The sequence below is a fragment of the Pteronotus mesoamericanus genome, unplaced genomic scaffold (genome assembly GCF_021234165.1).
Source record: "Pteronotus mesoamericanus isolate MK-2021 breed Mesoamerican mustached bat unplaced genomic scaffold, CSHL_Meso_final contig_74, whole genome shotgun sequence".
Lineage (NCBI taxonomy): Eukaryota > Metazoa > Chordata > Mammalia > Chiroptera > Mormoopidae > Pteronotus > Pteronotus mesoamericanus.
Genome location: NW_026555247.1, coordinates 44,219,133 through 44,243,035, shown reverse-complemented (window position 1 = coordinate 44,243,035; position 23,903 = coordinate 44,219,133). Strand labels below are relative to the sequence as shown.

The window sequence follows — 23,903 nt, the reverse complement described above, 5'->3', positions numbered from 1 at the left end:
TTGTAGCAATCACTTTTTCAAATTAAAAGTATTTTTTTTAAAGTGATGCTATATAGTCGTTTTCCTTTTCTTGAGTTTATGTTTCTACTTCTTTTTGGATATGAACCTCTAAGTGCTGCGCGCACTTGAGCCTGTCTGAGCTATGATCCTTTTCTGCCCTCAGTGAAGTGCGAAATAGGCGTTGCATTGAGCTGTTCTCGGCTCTTGGCTCAATAACCTGTGTTTTAAATGCTCCCTATGTAGGTATCGGTATAACAATTCTTAATGCTACAATAAATCACCTTAATTTTTAAAAATTGCAATCTATAGTTACACAGTAAACATTTTAAAGTCTAATATGAAAGAATATTTCTTACCCCACATTTTTATCTACCAACAAATTCTGCCCAACTATTCTACATTCAGCACTTAAGGTTTTTTTCTTGCTTACTATATTGTTATTACTTAAGATCTTTTTCTTTGAACACTTAATATCTTAAAAGAAAATAGAGTTGTTATATTTTTACATCAACAAAAATGTAGCACTGCAAGGCACTGCTACAGCTACTCAAGCACTGCTACTCAACAAGGAAGTAAAGCCACTTCCCATGTTAACGTGAGAGGCTTAAAGAGGAGACAGGAAGCGCAAAGTGAGACCCTGGCCCAGGTCACACAGGTGGGTGCTGCTCAACTCCACTTGCGTAGGACGATGTATAGTCAGATCACTCGGTCGGCTGGCCTATGATAAACACGCTATTAAAGGGCGAAATGACTCCTCTAATTCGCAAACGTACCACTTGCTAGGTCTGATGAGGCTTTGTGAATGCAGAGTGAGGCTTCGGGAGGTTTCACCCCTGGCCCCTGTGTTTTCTAGGACACATATCCACGCGACCGAATATTCTCCGTAATTGTCAAAAAAAAACCCCATAAAATAGCACGTTTCTAGAAACACATCCATACACACATACGTCTCAGATTTGCTTTTGTGCATGCAGGCTTACTTTACTTGTCATGCAGGACAATTTGGTCAGGCCAGTTACTGCCTGAGGGCCCTTCTGTCACATCCAAACCTTTATTAGAGGTCAACCAATGTGTCAGACGTCATCAAATGTAAAGCAACACAGTGATTTAAAAGTAAGTGGCAACTTAGTTTTTGATTTACTAATTATTATAAATTATTTCATATATTCTCAACTGTTCCACAGTAAAGTCAAATTTAAAACAAAAACAAATATGCACCAATATGCAAAACAGTCTGAAAAGTACGTGGAAATTTAATCTGTACTTTCTGTGCACAAATGACACTAAAACCAGCACTGACTGTTAAGAAAACTCCAAGACTTTCTAATGTGTTGTACTCCTGATCTTATTTCACAACAGTGCACACAGTTTATTTGAAAATCAGGGGTAGAGAGGAGACCAAACCATGCAAGTAATTACCATTCCAACACTACGTGGAATACGGTTTGTGGTCAGTGCAACTGCCACGTTTTGTGTTGGTATTTTGTTGCATTTTTTACAGGAACATTTCTCAGGCTAGGGAGAGAAAGCCAAGGCAAAGGCGGCATGTGGTGGCCTAGCCAGCAGAGGGCGCTCAAGTTTTGATGTTTCTTTTTTCTAAATTGTGAAAACCTTCTTTTGGTGACAGCCGACCTTAGATCTAATTCCACTAATTCAGTATATTTAACACATTTTTCAAACATAAGGAGTAACCTTAAATATCTATTTTGTTGTGCAAAATTCACGACAGATGTTTCAGACTCTCACACGCTTGATTATACATGGGGGGAAACGTTCTGAATAGAAACCACTGTCTTGACTGAAACGCATTTAAAGCCACGGCCGCCACGGCCCTGCAGGCGGTCACCACAAGAGCACTGAGCTGCAGCTTTGAAGGTTCCTGAAGTCGTGAAAACTCTAACAGCTCCCTTTCGTGATTTCAAGATCCTATACACGTGTACATTCACCTTACTGTCTTAAGGCAGGAGGCTGCCCCTGTTAAATGGTTTTGCAAGACGACCGGCCCATTTAAAATAATTACTGTACTGACCTGAGTGGCTCTCTGGCACTGAAACCTCAACATCCAGGTCCCTCACATAAGGGACACGGAGGCCAGGTGTTTGGATTCCCATTTAACTCAATACATAAGCGGTTTACGTGGTAACTTTGTTGTTTTGACAGACACTCCTGAACTGCGGCTCCCTCCCCCGCCCCAGCGCAGGGCGCCCAGGCCTGCGGGACAGTCCGCGGACGCGGCGGCCCGGGGCTTCTCCGGACTCCTGGGAGCCCTCTGATCCCCAGGCACGCGAACAATAGATTTTTCTAATCTAGTTTCTCTGAGGGTCCCAATATTTTTAAAGGGAGGCTTTTATGAGGAACCCTAGGATTTCTAGCCGATGCAGCGAGGAAGGGGCGGACAGGCCACCGACCCCGCCCCTCTCCCAGCTGTTTCGCAGACTCTTTGCTTTGGGAGGCAGGTGCACCTGTGTCTTCTCTTTCTCCAGTAGCAAGTCCTGTATGTTAAGCATCTTGTGTGTTGTATAACCCTGAAAATACACTTTAAAAACACTCACTTAAATATAATTTATAAAATACACGGCTGGATGGAAAATGATCTCGTCCCTTCAAGGAGTGTGGGCAGTAATAACACTGCGGCTGAGACGGGCGCGGGGGAGGGGGGCCGGTGCTCAGCGCCGACCTCAAGGGACGCAGTCTCCCGGGGCGTGGCCGGGGCTCCCAAGGCCATCGGCCTGGAACCCGGGGTAGAGCGAGCGTCTCCCTCCAGGGAGTCCCCTGAGTTCTTGCTAAAGAGCTACGAGTGTTCCTACGTCTGCCACCCAGAGCGCGAGACGCGGGAGGAACGGCTCTTGCGCTGGGCTCCGAGGCGCTGCCCCCGACGCCAGAGGGGCGGGGCGGGGCCGGGCCAGAAGACCCCCGCCCGAGCCTCCCTCCCACGCAGAGCGGCGCCGCGGCCGCTGTCCGCTGCCTCCTGGGCCACAGCCCAGGGGACTTGTTTTCAACAGGGAAGCCACGCGGGACAGGGATCACCTCCTTTCCACCTGCGTAGTTAATGCCCTGATCACATTTTGGAAAAGGTAATGGCTACGTTTTTATTAGTAAACGTCATTAATTTACAACGTAACTTTAATGTCCAGCCCTAGATTCTCCTAAGAGGTCATGACACAGGTGAGCGTCTATCCTAAAGTCAGAGATCTGCTCGGTGAGTCATCTCAAGGTGCTGCCGTCTGAGGTCTACCTTGCGTGTACCAGCAGGTGTGAGCGTTTCCCGGTCCGTGAGCGGGACCTCAACGACAGATGCCAAGGTCCGGTCTGTTTAAGGACTAATACGAGACACAACATTATGAAACTGCTTGTTCTCAGTAACGGTATCTTGGGGTGGGGGAGGGAGGCAATTAGCAGGAAAATCCCACAGTGCGTAATTGTGCTGCTGTGCACGGTTCTGGCTCAGCGTGTCCCGCATCCCCACTTCCCGTGGGCGGCTCCCCCAGAATCCGCACAGGACCAGGGAGTCCAAGAAGTGTCTCAAAGGCTGAGAGAGGCCCAGTAATGTGCCACCATCGCCTTTAGTGTGCCGTGGTTTATTGCATAAATATGTGGGAATTCATGGACCATAGAAGGTCTTCACCCCAATCTCCCGATATCTGGCACCTATCACTGCGTAAAACCACTCGACAGGGCTTCTAAATCAAGCGTCACCGGCCGACCTGACAAGGTCCACTGCGAGGGTACCCGCTGGAATGCGCATCTCCACTGCTAGGCACTGAGTCCGTCAGATTCCCTTGTAACGAAATGCACATCGCCTGCTGCTGATTATATTGAAAACACGTGGAGATACATACATGCTGAACAGGGTTTACAACACCTCAGTTACTGCGATCGGGAACAAAGCGAGCGGGCTCTGTCCCACCCACATGCCAGCGCGAGCGGCTGCTAACCAACGGTGGCCACGGTGGCCGCAGTGGACACGGCAAGGCCCAGGGGAGCCAAGCGAGATGGCGGCAAGGAGAGCGGATGAAGGAAACTCCGACTCAATGTTAATTTTCAAAACCTATGGTTCTCATGATCTGCACTTTCGTTTTGTAACAAACAGAATTTAGCAGCTTTCCTGAAAAATTTAAATGATGAGCATAATAGGGTTGAATAAACTTTTCATTTTGCTTTTTATTATTAAAACTATCTATTAAGAGGTTTATTACTGGTATCTTCGCAAAATGTAACACTATTTTAAGCCATCTAAAATTTTTGTGTCTTCAAAGACATTTTATGAACCATTTCATACTTAATGGCTTGTAAGCACTCCCAAGAGTTGGGAATTGTGTGAAAAGTTGCCCAGATTGACAGATAAAGTGAAAAGGTCTGTATTAATTTCCAAATAAAGAAATGCGTGGCGTGGTATCTCCCGATGATTATACTCTGAAGTACCAATTAGAACGCGTCAGAAACTAGAGCAAGTTGACACTCTGCAATAAAGCAAATCATTTCCAGTTGGAGGGGCAGAAAATGTTAATATGCAACGTTCAGGACTGCAAGAATCTTTGTAAAAGGAAGTAGCTAATCAGGTTTAATGATGCATGTCAGGAAGCCGCAGTATGTAGGGAAACACAGCTGGCTTCATTTTGTAAACTATTTGATATACACATCTTTCTCGCTCGCGATTATCAGCTGTGCCAGTGCCACGGGGCACCGTTTAGCCGCCAATCAGGGCAGCCTTCTTGTTCTCTGAATTACAAGTGAGGCCTATTAACATGGCGCCACGGGCTGCGGACCCGGTGAAGCTCGCCCGCGCACGGAGTTGTCTGGAAGGTGTGGGGACGACCTTCCGGCCTCAACGGGCCACTAAGTGCTGGAACCAGGAAAACAAATCATAAAACAGACAACACTGGGATTTAGTGAACTAATAACCTTCACAAACGGCCGCCATCTTTCATACCACCTTGCATATTAGGTACGGGCGAACTTAAAATGCTCCTGTGCGGAAGCCCACGGCCTGCGGTTCCTCTCTCGGGGGTACACATGTGCAGGCACGAGGTCCCCACTCCCAGTCCTCCGCTGGGAGGGCTGAATGTGCAGGTGACAGCAATTAGCAGCAGATGACAGAAGCATGGGATTTGCACCAGATGGCAGCTAAGGGTCACTGGAAGCTAGCAAACCGTCCACAAGGAGACCCTGTGTTAGACAATATCACACTCAAAAGCTCTTAGACACAAATTAATTATTCAGCCACCAGAAGACAGCGGCTGGGTCAGAGCACTAATACCCAAGCGTGGTCGAAGCACTTGGAGACGCTTGTTCTAAATGCAACCGCGTGTGCTGACTGTGACAAACGCACAGGCCCTGGCTGGACAGGGAGGGCGCCCTCGGCGGAAGGAGCCAAAATCCCAGTAAGCAGGGAACCAACCGTCTTACGGCAAAACACACTCAACAGGCTACACCTGCGGCAACCGTGGCTAAAGCTACAAAGAACCCCGGGATGACCCCACCCCGAGGCTTGGGAGCCTCAGGCGACAGCCTCACTCAGACCCGGGAGGCTTATTGATCAGTTCCCCTCACAGCTGAGTCCCACACTGACCCCCTGCCCGGGACAGCTTCACCTGGGGTGTGCACTGTTCATAACTGGCTCCTTCCTGCACCCGCCCCCCCCCGCCCGGCCATCCCTCTCCAAGGTGTGTCGGCATGGCTCTGCGCTGGCCTCCTGCTGTCACCACAGGTCCCTGTCCGGTTCACCAGGCCAGCGCTGGGGGGCAGCCCTGCTCCCGGCTGCAGCCAGGCCTCCCGGCCCTGACCACCCTGCTGTGCTGGGCACAGCCGGCACCCCGCTCCCTGCTCGAGAGCTTGGTGCAACGCCAGCTCCTGCTCCCCTGGCCAGCCTGGGGCGGCTCGTCACTGACCCGCCCAGCCACAGGATGGCCCTTGGAGTCCCCGCGGTCGCCTTGTGCTCCCTCCTCAGGGCCCTGTGGCGGACGCCCCGGCAGCTCTGGACTCTGTGCTCATCAAAGGGCGCCTGAGCCAGACTCTGGTCCCTGCGTGCCTGCTGCCACCTGTGCCACTCTCCTTTGTCCCCTCTGTCCCAACACCGTCCTCAGATCTGACGCGTGCCCTCTGCCCCCTGGGGGCCCCGTCCCTTGACCCTGGTTCCTGGGGGGCCCAGGTCACCCCCTTCCCATGGTACGGCACCTACCGTACAAAGCCAGTGTGACCAGGGACATGGAATCGCGTTCAGCTGCACCGGCACCTTCCGGGCGGACGCGGGCGCGTGCCTGCAGCGCCAGGAGCTCCACAGGTGCCCCGGTGAGACCGTGCCCGCGGTGGGCACGTCCCTGTCACAGGACACGGCTGTGGCGTGAGGAGCCCGGCTTTGTTTCCGTAAAGTGAGTTCCCAAATGTTCAGTTTAACAGATGTAACATGGTCACATCCCAGTTAGCGCCCTAAAACGAGGAAGGAGCGTTTCAGGCGTGAGTGAACTGCGCCCTGGGGTACAACACTGGCTCCCCATGGTGGTGGCGCCCCCTGCCGCTCCCTCGGCCACGCCCTTCCTGCTGCCCAGCCCCAGGCGTGTCAGGAGCCATGTTCAGGGCTCCCCAAACACCTGCAAATCCGGAAGTGGCAAGGTCGCGCTTGTTTGAAAATGACCTGTTTACATGTCAGCATATGCATTCCGAGAAACAGACGTTTCTGCATCTGTCTTCACTGGGCCGGTCCCCAACCAAACCCAACCCAGCTCCCTGAGAGGGTGAAGGAAGGCGGCGTCACACCCAGGGTCCCCCCAGGAAAGAGGACGAACAGGACATGGGAACTTGCACCCGTCAGCACGACACAGGATACGCGGAAACGGTGTCAAAGGCTAGAGACGGGAAGCCATGTTAGAGGACCAGCCGGAGCGGCTCCTCACTGTGAGAGAAGGGCCGCCACACCATCCCCTCGGCTCCCGGACGCCTGCCACTGGGGCATTTGCACAATCACCGCGCGCTCACTTCCACACTTCTTGAGTGGCTTGTGTACATTTTAAGCGGGGCGGGGGGGGGGAGATAATTAAACTGCCCTATTTACTCCAAAAACTGAGACGCGGAGTGGCGTTCCAAAGCAGGCGAGCCTGGCTCAGCGGAAGTGCGCCGGGTCGCAGGCCTCCCTCCCTACACACCCCGCCGCAGGGCCCGCACAGAAGCAGCACCTGGGGTCACCGCCCTGGGCCCTCACAGCCCCACGCGATCCAAACGTGTAGTGAATGAAATGCTGCGAAAAACCATGGATGCTTCAAAAGGTCCAAGAACCCACTTACCCACCTTTCTGGCTTTGGTTCCTTAGCAACCACAACCGTTTTTAAACCCGTTAGGACCCGACGCCAGGAGCGCTGTGGCCCGCAGGCATCTCCGACCAGGGCTGGCTGCCGGTTGGGGGCGGCAGGGAGGCCGGTGGGGTGGCTCTCCTCCTCGGTCCCGACTAGGCGCCCATGCTACTCCTGGACCGAGGCCACTGTGGTGCCCCGGCTACGTCCCTCCCCCCGCAGCGTGGGCACGCGCCTCATCTCCCGTCAAAATGAAACCTTGAGAGCAGTCATTTTTCTTTATATTGTTTGGAATTAAAAACATATTAAATTGATCCATTATGAAAATTCTGTTCTCTACTGTGTGTTTCAGACCGTCTGTATCTTAAGGCTATGAAACAATTTTTGTAATTGTAATAAAAAAACATTATGGACTTTAACTTAAGAAAATTGTTGCTTGAATGACTAAATATCAACCCAAACCAAACCAACCCCCTTCTGGGCTGCGCTGCGCAGAAGCTGCCTGTGGCCATAGGCTAAGGACCGTCCGCAGCCACAGGACCCTCGCCCCTGCCCGACCCCGTCCGGCGAGCAGGCTGGCAGTGGAGGGCGGGTGCAGCGTCCCCGTGACAGCGCGCGTCCGCCCAGCCAGCGCTCCCAGTACGCGGTGCCCGGGGAGCTGGCCACTCGGAGCGACGGTACACACAGGCGGACATTTTCAGGGACCCGAACTGTGTGAGATCCGCGCTTCTGCCAAAGCAGCCGCCACTTCCGCGGGTCCACGTGAGATGGACGTGGAACGCTTCCTTACGAGGGCCAAGGTGAGCCCTTTTCAGTAAGCTTATACACTTTCACTATAAATAATTCCTCTGCTTTACGTTTTCAAAGTGTACATTTTTGTGGCCTAATAGGTTTATTTTAAAAAATACAGATAAACCCGAAAGGACTGTTCGTTGCCGGTCTGTGACAGTGTCCCCCTGCCTGCTTCGCAAACGCACGGCTTCCAGGCTCCAGCAAACACAGGGGCCCGGGTGCCGCCAGCCACTGCGCCCCGCCCCGCGCGGCACCGCCACCCCGTCCCCGCGCCGTCCAAACAGAACGCCAGCAGGCCTCGCCCCCCAACCCTGCGCGGTAAACAAGAGCAGTCTGGTCGCGCTTCGTCAGCCCTGGTCAGTGGAAAGAACGAGCCTGCAGCAGGACAGACGCTGGGCTCCGCAAGGGGATTCTCATCGGGCCTCGCCTCCGCAGATTCGGACGGGCACACGGGGCGCCCGCCCTCCGGGCTGCGGGGCTCCCCGGCCGGCGTGTGCCGCAGGCCACAGCCACGGGGGTTGCGTGCTGGTGAACGGGGGGGCCCTCGGGACAGGGGAGTGCCTGCCACCCTGCACTCCCACCCCCAGTGGCGCAGCTCTCAGCGCGGGGATGGGGGGCGCGCAGGCGCCGCAGGGACACGGCGCACCACCCGCCTCGGAGCTCCTTCCACGCCGCCCCCCACGCCGAGTGATAACAGTCAACACTGCAGCGAATGCCCCGGGGCTTTCTGACCGGAAGGCGCCAGACGGGCAATGGGTGATGCGCCTTCATGGACACGTCTGGCTTGTCTGGAACTTTTCCTGGTGCCCCAACCCCAGCCTGCCCTGCACGGCGGCGTGGGTGCCTCTGGGGCCAGCGTCCCAGACGACTCCGCGTCCTCACCGTGCCCGGCGGCCGAGCTCGAAGAGCTCACGGACCGAGGGGCAGTGTCGGGGGCCATGCCAGGCAGCAGGAAAGAGCCTTTCCAGGGCTGCTGCCCCCAGAAGGGGGCCCCGGCCGACCCTCGAGGCAAGTTCATGCGCACGTGACACGGCTGAATGATTCGCAAAAGGTAATTATTAGCTGACAATGCTAATTACATGGGGAAGGAAAGCTACCGAATCTCATGTTAAATTTATTATACACATGTTTCAATGCAGTTCTGAAAAAAGAAAGTTTGGTGCAGTTGCTACTCTGTCAACAAATGATATACAAGAGCGAGCCCCCAGAATAGATTTTAGATGTGGGACAGGAGAAGTAAGTGGAAAGCAGATGGTTAAGATTTGTTTCTGAGGAATTTTTTTTTTTTTTTAATTATTGCTTACAAAAAAGTACCTATGGAGGGTTAAAAATGCGAGCTGCCCCTTAAGGAAAACAATTTAATTGCTGAAAAGCGAGGCAGGCCTGTGTGAGAGGCCAGGACCAGAATCCGTTGAGCGGGGCCTGCGGCCCGGGAGCTGGGGGCTCCCCGCGCAGGCGGCCGGCGGTCTGGGGCCGGGCGCCCCTCTCCCCAGCGGGCCTCCCGCCGCCCTGGTGTCCTCGGCCAGGCCGCAGCCCCAGCAGAAGCCCCCACATGCCCTCCAGGTGCTGCGAGGGGCCCGGCTTCCTGTCTGGGGAAGAGGAGCCAGGGCGGGTCCCCAGGGCTCGCCAATGCGGCCTTCCCCGGCGCGGCAAGGGGACCCAGAGGCTGTCCCGTTGCTGCCACCCTCCAGCCTGGGACCCCCGAGCCGGGTCTGCGCTGGGCCACACAGCGCGCGAACCTGGCGTTGGCAGCACGGAGACCCGGCCCACCAGTGACTCACAGCGCCCGCCCGGGAAGACAGTGCTTGCTCTGAGAATCTCAAACGACAGGCAAGCCTCGCCCTCCCCTGTCCCCACCCTCACCCACAGCGTCTGCGCCCACCCGAGCCCGCCTTCGGCCGGCCCCACCTGGGGCCGTGAGGCGGGCCCTCCTCACCCCGATCTTGCGAGACTCCGGAGGCCGCAGCTCTCGCCCCCCAAGGAGGCTGTCATCGGAAACGCCTCGGAGCTCTGTTTACCATGGAGGCTCGGCTCTAAGCGTACCAGCGAGGATAAAAGTGTCCACGACAGATAAGTCATCCCAAGTCCCACCGGTCTCTAACAGTTTCTATGGCCTCGGGGGAAGGGATCAAGAATTCCAAAAACAAAGACAATTACTGAAATAATTACTTGCTCCTTAAATAAATCATACTTCACTGTTAAAGAGTTTTGATTACAGAGAAATCAGCCATACTGACCAGGGCTGATGACTCGCTACCAAACCGCTCTTGTTTACTGCGCAAGAAACGACCTTTGGGCCCCTCTTATTCGGAACCTCACGTGAAGCTCTCAGTCTCTCGATTCGAGGTGCCAACTTTCCAGTCATAAACACACAGGCGCTCCGGCCCAGAATGCCTCTCTGCAAACACACACGCGCAGGCGTCTGGGGCTGCGTCCACTTCCTGGGTCTGACACGGGCCACCGCTGGCCGGCGCCCGGACCTCTGCCTCTGCAACCCTCAGCCCCCGTGCCTCTTCATCGCTCTCCTGAGGTTACCCGTTCACGTCTAGTCACACTGCTGAGGAACCGCGAGCAGCTGCGATACAAAGTGCACCTCACTGTGCGGCGGCTGCCCTGGTCAGTCTTCCCGGCAAGGCCTGTTAATGTTAACGCGTTACCTAAAAACGCCTTCCCAAAGCCCCTTCTCTACGCGGATGGCGCAACGCTGTGCTCTCCAGCACGCAGCTCTTTTGGAAGCACGTGCTCCCATTTTTAAACCAGCTCTGAAATCTGAAAATATTATTCAAAAAGCAACTATTTAAAGGACGAAGGGCTGCTCTGCCTGAATGCAACCCCAGCAAAGAGAAAAGAAAGTTTTTCCACTGCAGTGTTTTAATAGAAATCAACACAACTTAAGAAACATTAATAGACTGTCGTTTCCAGAGTAAGCAGCTCGCCTCCGAACAGCCCTGACATTTCAACCAGCGCCGCGCCCGCCGCGGGCCCTCGGGCGCCCTGCTCTCTGGCGCGCCCTCGCCGCCCAGCCTCGGCCCACACAATGGCGCCCGTCGCCCGTCTGTCTGTCAGGGGGACGTCTGAAAGCATCTTTTTATTAGGGGCACAGATCAATATGCCCAAGGGACGACAGTAACCGCCTGCGGCGGTTTGCATTATCCTTTCATCCCGGTGCTGCTGCTCTGAGCCACGTCCTGTCATGAAGGGCGTGAAAATGGCAGCCTGTCACAGTGGATTCGTCTTAGCCTCCTGCAAGAATATCTTCCCTCTTAAATGTAATCAAGTGTCATCTTATTAAATATAGCTCAAGCTCGGTTTTATAAAGCAGTCCATTACTCAGGTTGCACTCCTTATAATTTAAACTTCCACCAAATATTACTGTACAAGTAATTGCTTAGTAATAAAAACTTTTGATTTGTTCAAAGCTTTAAAGGAACCCCTTCACACTTGTCTCGACCTGTCCCCACACTTTACGGCCGCCGTGGGGACACTGGAGGGGAAGCTGGCTCCCCTGGAGATGCGGCTCGACGCACTTCCTCCCCTCAGAATGGCCCTCCTGCCTAACAGCGCCAGGGCGTGTTCTTAACCCCGGGTCCGACGAAACCGCCCTCGACTGATGCACCTCGGCCGTATGCAGAATGCTGTGTATTCTGAGGGTCTACGATGAGCAAGTTGGGTTTCAAGGTCCAGTTTCAAAGGCTGGTCCAAAGAGATGAATTCTGACCCTTTGTGCGCCCCAGGCTGTTGTGACCTGAGTGGCGAGAGTGGCTCTGCGTCTAGTGTACGTCAGAAACCCCATCCTCAGCCCGACTCGGGTGGGCGCTGGGGGTGGGCTGTGCAGGCAGCTGTGACGTTGAAGCCACCAGCCGAGGGCCACCTTGGTCACGGAATGAGACAGGCGGCTGCAGCAGCAGCTAGAGAAAAACGCGCCCTGGGAAAAAAAGTGGAACAACAGCTCTTCACCCCAGGCTCCAGGTCTAGGAGTGACCACACTTTCCTGTTTGAGGCTTTCTTTCAAAAGGCAGCTAAAGCCATGGTTGGCGTGGTCCGTGGACTGAGCACCGGCCTGCGAATCAAAGGTCCGCCGGTTCGATTCCCAGTCGGGGCACAGGCCTAGGTCGCGGGCCAGGTCCCCAGGAGGGGGCGCGTGAGAGGCAACTGCAAACGGATGTTTCTCTCCCTCTTCCTCCCTCCCTTCCCCTCTCTCTAGAAACAAATAAGTAAAATCCTTAAAGGCAGCTGAAAGAGAACAAAATGAAGATAAAAAAGAGAACTGGAGATAATAAGACTTGAGACATCGGCCGAGTAAAATGCCAAGTGTAAAAATATGTTTTATGAAACTGAAAACATGGGAGCCCGGCCCTGCAGCTGGGACGCGGCACTTGCCCTTCCGGCGTCGTGCAGACACGTGACCCCACGCACGGAGCGCTCAGCCCCCGCGCGCGCAGCCTGCCTTCGCCCCCACGAGCCCAGCAGGCCCCGGAGCAGGGGCTGGCCGGGCGGGCCCCGGAGGGGCATGGGCGCTCCCCGTGTGCGACGGGCTGGTGGCCCAGGGCGGGGTTCAGCGCGGCTGCGCCCGTCCCGCGGGAGGCGCTGAGGCCAGCGCCACGCAAACCCAGAGGCCGTGTTCGACCGGGCGGCGGGCAGTGCGGGGCGACAGCTGCCGCCCGGCACCTCCCCGCCCGACCTGCTCAGAGCTGCCTTCCCGCCGACAGGGGCGCTGGTTCACCCCGCGGCGCTCGCCCGCTTCCCGATTCCTTCTACGGAGGGAGGGGGACGCTGGGCGACGCCCCGCGAGCAGCGGGACCGAGAACGCCGCGGCGGCGCCCAGACGGCGGCCAGGCGTCCAGCTCCAGGGCCCGGGTCCTTACCTGGGCCGGCGCCTGAGAACTCGGGGTGCTTACCTCGCACACCCGCGACCGGGCAGACGCAGTGTTTGCACGGCAACAGGACTATAACCAACTTAGAAATAGGTTCAAGCGGTCTTTAAAACTAAAATCTGGTTTTTAATGTACTTCTAAAATGGAAATAACTTATACAAAACTAGGTTAAACAATGTAACGCTATCAGATTAGATACTCTAAAAACATTAATACAGATTCTTCTTTTAAAATGAATCAACATAAAGACTGCAAATTGTAAATAGATTGAAATCAAGAGACCTACAATTAACTGTCAAATCATGGGCAAATCATATATCCAACAATGAAACTTTAAAGACGTAACATTCTGATTTATCAGAAAAGAAACGCTCGGAAGCCCTTCTGCACAAGCGCGCTGTTACGCGGCCCGAGAACCCGTGTCCCAGCCGCCCGCAGTTTTGAACGTCCGACTGATGCTGCGCGAGGAGCTAAAGCGAGCGGGCCGTCCAGAACTACATGCACTTTCTCGCGGGAAGGAAAAGCAAGTTCAGGAAAGCAGTGGTTCCTTATCTAGCCTACCTTATTTTTTGGATTGGATGTGTTCATTACACTTCGAGTCTCTTTTCCAGTATAAATGACAACACCTATTACAGTACCTGCAAAAACACGAAAGCGGTCCTTACAGAGATACTTTAAAAGGTAAGCACAGGTAATACTTTCTAATTAAAACTTTGGATAGAAAATATTAATAAACCGTTTAATTTTATATAAATTTATCTAACAGCATATTTAATTTGACTTAAAACCTGATCTCAACTTTTAAAATAAACTTCGAGATACTCCGATGGTTTCTACAGCAACACAAAGTTACCCCCACGCACCATTAGAATACGTGTGAATGTTTTCTGAAGACAGAAAGGGTGGCTCGTCCGTTAGTCCGTGTCTGCTACGGTGGCAACTCTAACACCGAAGTTAAGTTACGAGAGGCCGCCTTCTTCACCTGTCAAAGTCACCATGTGACCTTGAAACCCCCCACTGCACCAGCTTCTCTGAACAAGGGTTTACCAGCACATTTTCACTGCGAAGATTCAAGTCCTAAGGCACAAATGCCTCTGTGGATGGGTCAGCACACGCACAATTAAAACAGTAAGAGAAGCAGTATCCAAGGGTATTTGATTTAGAATTTAGATGTGATTAGTCTCTTCTAGTCCTGTCTCCTGAAAGTTTGGTTTCCTAATTGAACATGCCAAGAAAAATGATAATCCTCTGGACTATTAAACTGCAGACAAAAGAACTGCCAAACACCCCGAGAATAACCCACAAACGACACAGGCCCAGAGGCTTCAGCTCTGAAGGGCTCAGGGGACGAGGGGAGGAGGGGACGTCTGGTCCCAGAGCGGCGGCTGGGCGTCGCCCGCAGCCCCACTGTGCGAGCTGGGACGGAGAGCGCTGTGATAAAGGCGAGGGGGACAGTCCGCGGCCAGTGCGGAATGAGTGACAATTAAATTCCAACGCCACAATAATTCACAGTGGTCCTTAGGGAGTTGTTAGCCAGGACGCAGTGAGGAAGTGTGGCCACAGGGTCCTGGATGCGCAGGGTCCTGCTCAGCAGTACTATTTGCAGGAGCCACATATTTTTATCTTTTTCAGACTAAGCTGTCCCCCCAACCTTTGAAGAATGTGTGTCCCTGGGGAAGCTGTGAGGCCTGACTCTCCAGTGCTCCTGAGAGCAGAGTGGCCCCGTCCGCACCGGTGTCCTGCCCACGCCAGGGCCCTCGCCGTCATCCCAGTGAACGCCCAGGGCCCTCTCTGCACTCCGCATGCAGAATATTAAATACGTAATGATTTGTTTAAAATCTTTCCTAATTGGCCAATCAAGTTTAACTTCATCGAAATGCAGAAGCGTCACTAACGTGAAATAAGCATAAAAATAGAACAAGGTAAACTGCAGAATTAGTGTATTTTCAACATTAGAAGAACAAGTCTCAGAGAAGACTTTAAAATCAATCCGCTGGACGCCAGCGTCTGACGTGCAGGTGGCTGACGAGCCGTGCTGGCCCCTCAGCAGCGAGACGCTGCCCCGGGTCCCAGGTGCACGCTGAGAAGTCGATGAGGCTGCCAGGAGGCGCCTCCTGCGATGGACGTGGACTAAAACCAGTACCTGCCTGTTACCCAGAACACGCATCAGGTCAGTAGTGGGCAGGCTGCCTCGGCAGTTCTGGGTGTGTAACCTATTAATGTTTGGCAAAGGCGCTCCGGTGTTCTCATTTGATTCTTACTAAAAAGTGAGTGCTTGCTGGAGTCGGAATAATGCGTTTTTTCCTGAGTCTCTCATGCATTTTAATTACTAAAATTACTAGAGTCAGTACAGCATATTTGAAATATTCTCCATTATATCTGACAAAGGGCATGCATTTATAGGCTGAAAAATTGAGTAAGCCTGTATATATGGCAAAAAGAAATACGGAAGGGGGTTACCTGTTAATTTGAAAAATGAGACATGAGGCAACAAAATGTAACACATTCATCAGGCTAAGGAAAGACTGTGTATGAGAAAGACATGATGTCAGACAGAGACAGACAGACAGACCGAGAGAGCTGTCAAGCCACCAGTCTTCCTGATCCCAGGTATGGGCCCAGGCTGCCCCCCTCCCTCTCCCCAGCAGGAGCCTGGCAAGGGCAGAAGGGCAGAGCCTCCGCACTCGTGCCCCGGGGAGGGGGGCAGAAACAGAGTGCTGAGCAGTGCGGAGACACGGCAGGGACAGGGAACCCGCGAGCACGACACAGCACCCCGCACGACACAGCACCCCGCACAGCCAAGTGCCCCAGCGGGAGCTGCGAACCAGCCTCGGACCAGCCTCAAACCCACTACAGCCTCAGGCAGCTGGCTCTGCGCCCCGCCCCCAGCAGCACCCTGCCCTTGTCCCCACAGTTGCCTGGGAGACGGGCGCGCAGCACGTGCTGCCCTGGGGGCCGCTCCCCGTCAGCTCCAGGCCCTGGGGCGGCCTCCTGGGGTCACTTCCCGGACTGACCCTGTGCCGTGGGCCAGCCCGCAGTGGGGCCTGACAGAGGGCCACTTCTGATTTTTAAATCAATACTGCGTCGTGAGGGCTAGTTTTGTAAAATACCGCAACAACAAATTAACGAGAGAAACAACATAAAAACAAAAAAGATATGCCCCCACCCTTTCGACCAGTAAATGGCCTCACGCACAGCTGGAGCCATGTAGGCGTTTGTTCCCATTTTCTGTGTCTCAGGTGCCGTGTCTGGCCATACGCGGCCCCAGCCGGCCCTGACCCGCGGGGTGCGCCCGGGGAAGTGCCCATGGGCGTGAGGCGCTGGGGGCACTGCTCGCTCCGAGTCACTCGGAAAAACCAAGGCCCTCCCCCGCACCCCCCACCCTGCCCCGAGAACGACCTGCCAGAACAGGCTCGACCCCTTCTTACCTGAGGCCACCACGGTGCTGGCCCAGAGCGTGTTTTCTATGCTGAGGCTCTCGTGCACAGGCGGGTCGCTGTCCTCCTGCCCGGGGAGAGAAGAGGACAGCAGTCAGGCTCCCTGCATTCCCGGCACGTCCGGCGGCGAGAGGCCCACAAACGGGATGGGACCGGGGACCGGGGACCAAGAGGAGAGACTCCGAGCAGACACGCCCGGAGCCGCTCCCCACCGGCCGCCACCACGGGCAGGGCGGGCGATGCAGTTGTGTTGGGGCCGCAGTCCGTCGGAGGCCTGCAGCGTGGGGGCGGGCGGTCTCGGCACAGGCCCGGCTGCCTCTCCCCTGCCTGCTTCACGGCAGGTGTCCTGAAGCAGCAGCTTACAGCGCGCAGGGGTCGACCGGCCACAGGGCCCGTCCCGCACTGCGACGCCACCCGCTCTGCCACGGCCCGCCTGGCCCCTGGGCACAGGCTGCAGACAGGGAGGAGGTGGCTGCTGTGTCGCGCCCCCAACTCCAGTGACTTCAGGAAATGGAAAGGCAAGGGCTCTCCCACACCTTCATTTTTCCAGTTTTTCACTCCTGCGAGCCAGACATTAAAGACGAGGCCAGCAAAACATACGAGAAAAAACAAAGTCGCGGCGCTTGGCAGGAGCGCGCAGGAGAGAGGTGGGAAGACATCCCGTTTCCGCGGCAGGCTGATCCCTGGCAGAGCCAGCCTGCGAAGGCAGCAAAACCTGAGGACCGGGAAGAGCTTGACCTCTAGGCTCACCATGTTTTTACAGTCAAATCTCCAGCATTCAACAAAAAGAAAGCCATAAAAAAAAAAGAAAAGTATTGCCCATTTAAAAGAAAAATAGAAATCAACAGAAACCATCCCTGAGAAGGACCTGATAGCAGATCTACTAGAAGAAGACTTTCAAAGGTAAAAAATTAAACATGTTTGAAGAAATAAAGATGTGGAGAAAATTTAAAAACGTGATCTACGAATAAAGAGATAGAAAACCTAAACAGAAACCCCTCCCCCCCAAAAAAGCAAGAGATGAAAATATGAAAGTACAGTAACTGAAATAAAAACATTCACCAAAGGGATTCAAGGCAGATTTGAGCAGCCAGAAGAAAGAATCAGTGAGCTTAAAAACAGGACCATGGAAACGATCTCGTCTGTGGAACAGAAGGAAAGGATGGAGGAAGCGAAGGGACCCGGCGGCCCGCGGGACAGCAGGAGCCAATCGCGACACTGCGTGTGGGAGCCTGGGAAGGAAAAGGGGACACAGGCGGGGCGGGGGGGAGTTGGGGGGTGTTTGGAGAAATAATGGCTGAAATCTCCCCTGCCTGATGAAAGACGCAAATGTAAATATCCCAAAGCTAAGACCACCTGAGTGCCATGAACTCAGAGACCCAGGAGAGACGCAGCACGATCAAAGCTTCGACAGAGACCGAGCGCGCGGTCCTGGCAGCAGAGAGCGAAGAGCCTCCACGCACATCCTGAAGGCTTCTCCTCTCTTCAGAAACCATGACGGCCAGAGGCTAAAAGAAAGAGAATCTTACATCCAGCAAAACCATCCTCCCGAAGTAAGAAAGAAACCAAAGCACCGCAAGCCCAACACAAGCTGCTTGTGAGCACGAGACCCGCCTGCACGGGGCCCTCAGGGTATCCTGTCGGGGGCGAGGGGCCCGGACAGCAGCCGGGGAAACGGAGGTCTCAACCCCGGTAAACACGCTGACGCCTGCAAAGGTGGGCGTCCGTGAAACACTGGTGTGAAACTACCTGAGATTTAACAGATGAATACATTTAAAGCAAAAGGCAAGGAAAATCATCCTTCTAGAAGCCAGCATTACTGCCGCTCCGGCTCAGCACAGTGGAACAGCCCATCCAGCATGTGCACCGACACCGGCGCAGTGACCTCGGGGCGTGTGAAATGCGGGCACCCACAAAGGACAGGCCGCGCGTTGACCCTCCGCAGGCAAGGGCATCGACTGCCGCCACCCACCTGCCGCTGAGGCCGAGGGGTGTGCTTTTCAAATATGCGTGTGCTCCTGAGTGGAAATGCTCCCCAGGGTAATATTTTAAAACTAACAGGTACCTGTGTTTACATCTGTCTATAAAGGCGGCATGTGTCTTAAATTTCTCTTTACAATATCTTACTATTATATTGGGTACTTTTTATTAAGCAAAAATTCAAATATAAGTGGTATGTTGCCAATTATGTGTACAGGTATCAAACATGGCCATACATCAAACTATCACAACACAAATAAAGTGCACTCTACATTGATCTTTACATTCACAATGTTTATGCTCAGACAGAAATAACTACGTAAAAGCAGAGAATGTTCTGTCTTAATCTGAAGTCACAGACCATACAGCATCCCTTGCAAATCTGGTTAGGAAGAACTTTCTAGGCCAGAGGGTCACAAAAACCCACAGAACTGAGTCTGCAAGACACACGGGAAAAATATCAAGCAGGGTAGAAACTACCTCTGTGTCTCTGTGCGGATGACAAACCAGGCTCTCTCCTGACTGGTACGAGTCTCCGTTAAGACAATGTCACCTCCATGCAGAATCAGAGTGCATTAAAAATTGATAACCTGCTATCAGGATATATTTTAAAGTAACAAAGAAATCAAATAATTTGGGGAGGAAAAAAACTGAAAACATTTTCAAAAATGCATGTAAGAAATAGACCTTTGTGCTGATATTTTTCTTCGCTGTTTTCAAATGATATAAATTCTGGCTGTTTTGCTAACTACTTGTTAAGATATTTGCTAGACATTTGATTCCCTAATATATTTCACTGTCTGATTTGTGAGTCACAAAATCTGAACCCGCCCTAACAGTTTCTGAAAATATTTCTCCTGGTGTTGAAAATGCGTATAAACACAGTGTTGTGGGTTAAATTTAGTTCGGGGAAAAGGTCTGGCTCTCAGCTGCCTCGTGCGCCTCCGACAGAAAGCCCAGCGCTGAGCGGGCCCCTTGTGTTTGCAGCACGAGACTTGGGGCGAAGCTCTGAGGAACCGCCCCGCCTCCCGCCTCTCGGAGCCCGGAAGGCAGACCCCTGCCCCCCGAGGGAGGCGGGGCCTCTGCTCTCCTGCTCTGCCGCCAGGAAGACTGTCACGCAGGCACATGTTAAACATGTTGCTGGAGAGACTGGCCACCCGGGGTCAGCGCTGCTGCCCTCCAGGGCGGGCGCCCTGGGGCATGCCCACCACTGTGCGGGGACTTTTGGCCATGGCCGGGCAAACGCACTGCACAACTGGGATCAACCCTGCCAACTGCTGATTCCCACAGTCACCCTTTAAGGAAGAGAACCAACAGACACTCCTCTCTGACGTGCACCCTGAAGTCTTTCCGCCGCGGCACACGCGTCACGCGTCCACCTGTCTCCGCACTGCGAGCTGTGGGCACCCCACACAGAGCAGCGCTCTTCTGCACCCGGTGCACGGGAGGCCCCGAGGGCGCCCCTGGGGCCGCGGCCGCGCTCGCGGGAGCGGGAGGCCCGGCCGAGGGCAGCGCCCTTCCCCACCTGGCCGTGGCCCGCCGGTGAGCGCGATCCCTTTCATTTAAAACCCTCCCGCAGCCCCTTAGTATGGAGATTTGAACTGACTGACACGGTCGTGTCCTCAGGAGAGTATTTTCACCGTGTCAAACTCCCAGAGAACTGACGGCATGACAAAGTGTGAACATTTTTAAGGCCTTCTGAACTGGAAATAATAGGCTCTACCCTGTTTAGTTTCAGAAATTTAAGCCAGGTCTCCCATGACTCTTCCACAGCCATTGGATAGTGTGAACGCTTTTTGTCTGTTTCTAACACAACTGTGTGTTGAAGAACACACATGATGCCATTTCCTTTCAATTCTGTAATAACAGTGATGGACTTCAGACATTAAACATTTTACTTCTATTGAGAAAATTGTTGTAAAAGCATTTTCTTTACCAATCTCATACAGTACAGAATAAAGACTTGGGAAGCATGAAAACTCTAACAAGGACATAGTTACATTCATAGAAACATTTACAAAAATGTTTCTGGGCTGCCATTAAAATGGGAAAGAAATTATCTCCAAGTAACTCTCTCCTTGGGTTTCCTCTCCTTAATGTTATAGAGTTTGAAAAGACAGAATTTGCTTTGGGGAGGGAGAATGCAAAATGTTACGATTCCAAGCTGTTTTCTCAGCAGTGTGCCCTATTTAGCCCACAACAGAGATTTGTTTTTCAAAAGGAGAGCCTCTGATTGGAAAAGATGTGCACGGCGGTCTGTGTGCAGCGGTTTGCAGGAGAGATGACAGCAGGCAAGGCAGAGGCCAGGGAAACGGGGGCGTGACGTCAGAGGGCGGTGGAGGCGGCCAGGGGTCCCGCCCAAGCTTCAGCGAGAGCCGCTAGGGCTTCAACAGCACGAGCCTAACGCAGCAATAAAAATGCGACTTGTTTGTGTAACAGGACAGGTCGTACAGTTGGCCAGGCAGGCCCCCGGCGCGGTCTCAGCTGCCAGGCCTGCGTGCACTGCCCTGCGCGGGCAGCCTATGCTGCGCTGCGCCTATCGCCTGGGACACTCGACGTGATTTGCTCTGACTCTTATTTAACACAAAGGAAGCACATATTTTGTCTCTTATATACCATATACTTTATACTATAAAAAAGAACATCAGCAAATATCACTTCTTTAAATGTTCAGTTAATATTTCAGTAATTAAACTGAATTCCATTTTCTAGTGACAAAACTAGTTATTTAGCAGTTTTTCTTCCTTTTTAAAACACACACACAAATGAAGATTTATCATGTAAGTAATTCAGAACACAAGCTTTATATGTTTAAAACGAGCGAAACAAAGCCTAGGGAGAAGCACGAAATGGCACAGAGACCGGCACGGGCCACGTGCGCTGCAAAACGCCTACAGGGAAAGGGGTGGCGGCCGACCGGCTCCGCGCGGGCCGGGCATCCCCACTGTGGGCAGGCGGCGGGGCAGCAGGACTGCCCTTCCCCGTGGACGCTGGTGCCCAGCCCCTGGCTGGCCCGTCACTCCCTCTGGGGCCGTGCGCTGAGTGCGGCCCTGGCCTACAGCGCCTGGGGAGACAGGGACCTGAACCCGGTCCCGGCCATCACCTGAAGGGAGCCGCGGAGCCTAGAGAAATCTTCCCTGGACACCAGTACGATCATTTCTCTCCTAGGCCGAAAACCCTTAAAGGGCTTCTCCCTTCTCTTGGTAAGACCTTCAGGTCCCCGCATACCTGCAGGCTCAGCGACATGCACTCCGAGGCTCAGGCTCAGGCTCAGGCACCCGCACGGCCCGCACACCCCACACGGCCTGCAGCCTGGATCCCTGTGCCTTCACGTGCTGCCTGGCAAACCCTGCCAGCCTTCAGCAAGGGACAGGCCATAAAATCTGGGGAACCGGGAGAAGCAGCAAAGAATGTTCCAAAATATTAATGGGTAAAGTAATAACTTTTCGTTCACTGTACTAAGTGTGCCTTTTTGTGAGACTTTTTCTCACTATGCCAAACAGTCTTTGACAAAATCTTGCTTTTTCCAGAAACACTTTTGCACAGCACGAAAGACCCGCTGTCCCCCGAACCCGTGGCGGGCACTCCCCACAGCGCTGTCCGCCCTCTCCACCGGCACCCGCCCACGCTGTCCCTGCGGCCCTCCTGCCAAAGGCGCCGAGTGACGCCCATCCCCCACAGCTCCTCCTGCTGTCTGGGGTTTCTCACTGCCTGGCAAGGAGCGGACACCTCGCGCACGCTTTCTCAAGGGACAACTGCTCGCCACACCTTGCATGTGACCCAGGGTGAGATAAAGCGGCCGCACCAACAGAAATCTTTCCAAACTAACGGCAGCAACTAACAATGAACTACAGTCACACATTCAGACCCCCCGGTGTCACCCAGCATTTACAACATCAGAGTAAGCTGCTGGAATCAAGTTCTTTGTCCAGGTGCCAGAAATAAGTCGGGAGGAGAGGGGACTTCCCACCACACTAATGAGAAGAACGTAGCATCCGATGGGCACGTGTGTGCGCAAGGGAAGAGACACGCGCACACACGCCCCTCCAGCCAGTCCACAGAAATAAAGAAATGATGTGGATGTCGTGGTATATTACCTGTTCTTCAAAGTCAGAATTGAAATAGCTAAATTACTTCATTTTACTGACTCATAATGCTTTAAGGGACAAAGATCTTATAAAGAGTAAATATGCTTAAAAAAAATGTACCGAATGTATCCCAAAGAAATGCTGATTATAGTGCACTGGCTGCACTATAAAATTCAAAAATGTGAAGCATTTTCGAGGCATTCTCATTTTAGTTCAAAACTTCTATCAATTTATTTTTTATTTACTTACTCCTTCCAAATAAAGGCTGGCCACGTCTAACCTGCACACGCAACACACACATCTGTACGAGGCCGAGGCGTGACTCACCCTGGTGAAGGTGCCCTCGAAGCTGTGGATGTCCAGCTGCGGCTTCTGGGCGTGGACGTGGGCGCGGATCGAGAAGAGGTCCTGGAACGCAGAGCCACCGCGTTAGTGACGCTGCGAGGCAGCAGGGTGCCCTGAAAACCTTTCATTTACCACTTATTACGTTTATATATTGTTTCCCCGAAGTCGTGGCTGACTTTCTTACATTTTGGGTGCCAACAGTTGAATCAGGATGGACAAAAACTAAAAGCAACAACTGTTAAGCTCAACGGAGGTGTGGTGAGTTCTCCTGATGCTGACGGACAACTGCTACCTGACGACAGGTGTGTGTCCAAAGCCTTGGGAAGGGGGGGCCAGGTGCGTGTGGCCTGGGCGCCCCGGGCCTCCCGCGTCAGGGGAGGCTGTGTCTGAGGGCTTAGAAGCTCCAGGAGCACCAGAGCCCTCAGTGTTCCGCGGTATTTACGCTTTGTGAGATCGCTTGGTAAACGCCCAGATCTGTGCAGACGTCTGCGGCTGCCGCACTCGCTCTGAGCTGCCGCCGCCCTCGAAGCTGAGCCGAGGGTGCAGGCCTCCGGAGCCTGGCCTGACCTCAGGGAACGCGACCCCTTCCGGGGCAGCAGGGAAGCAGAACAGACACGCGCCGCAGATCACCAAGCCCGGCCACACCTGAGGGCTACACGGCAAGTCTCCAGGGAAGAGGTCTCAAGAACTTTAAGATAATTATAGAAGTATGCTCGCTGGTCCAGAAGGTTTAGTTAGTTTTATTGAAATAGTAGAAGTTATAGTATTGTAAGCCATGTATATAAAATGTCTTAATTTTTAAACAACGCATGATGACTTTCACTAGATCACCAAGAATTCACAACACAAAGCTCCTCGTCTGCCTGGACCCTGACAAACACACGTCCGCATGGGCCCAACCTGGGAAGGGCGACCTTGCACTCCAGCCTCACACTTGCTCGGCGTAGAGAGACAAACGCTTGGCGCGCGGTGTGGGCTCACCCGAGTTCAGACCGAGGCTGCGGGCGAGGCCACGACGGGAAGCAGCAACGACCTGCACGTGCCAGTGCCCTTGTCAGACTGACTCACAGGGACCCAATACTGCGCCCAACACGACCGCACATG

General features: G+C 53.5%; 1 protein-coding gene across 1 annotated transcript in view; it reads right to left on the bottom strand.

Annotated features, from left to right (window-relative positions):
• The window catches only part of ATP9B (ATPase phospholipid transporting 9B (putative)), a 114,353-nt gene that overhangs the window by 38,960 nt on the left and 51,490 nt on the right, over positions 1 to 23,903 (bottom strand). Inside the window, exons 9-11 of the mRNA XM_054583795.1 lie at positions 22,782 to 22,862; positions 16,378 to 16,453; positions 13,511 to 13,587 (exon numbers count right to left, since the gene is read on the bottom strand). Coding sequence (XP_054439770.1) covers positions 13,511 to 13,587; positions 16,378 to 16,453; positions 22,782 to 22,862 — 234 coding nt within the window. The remainder of the gene's footprint in view (positions 1 to 13,510; positions 13,588 to 16,377; positions 16,454 to 22,781; positions 22,863 to 23,903) is intronic.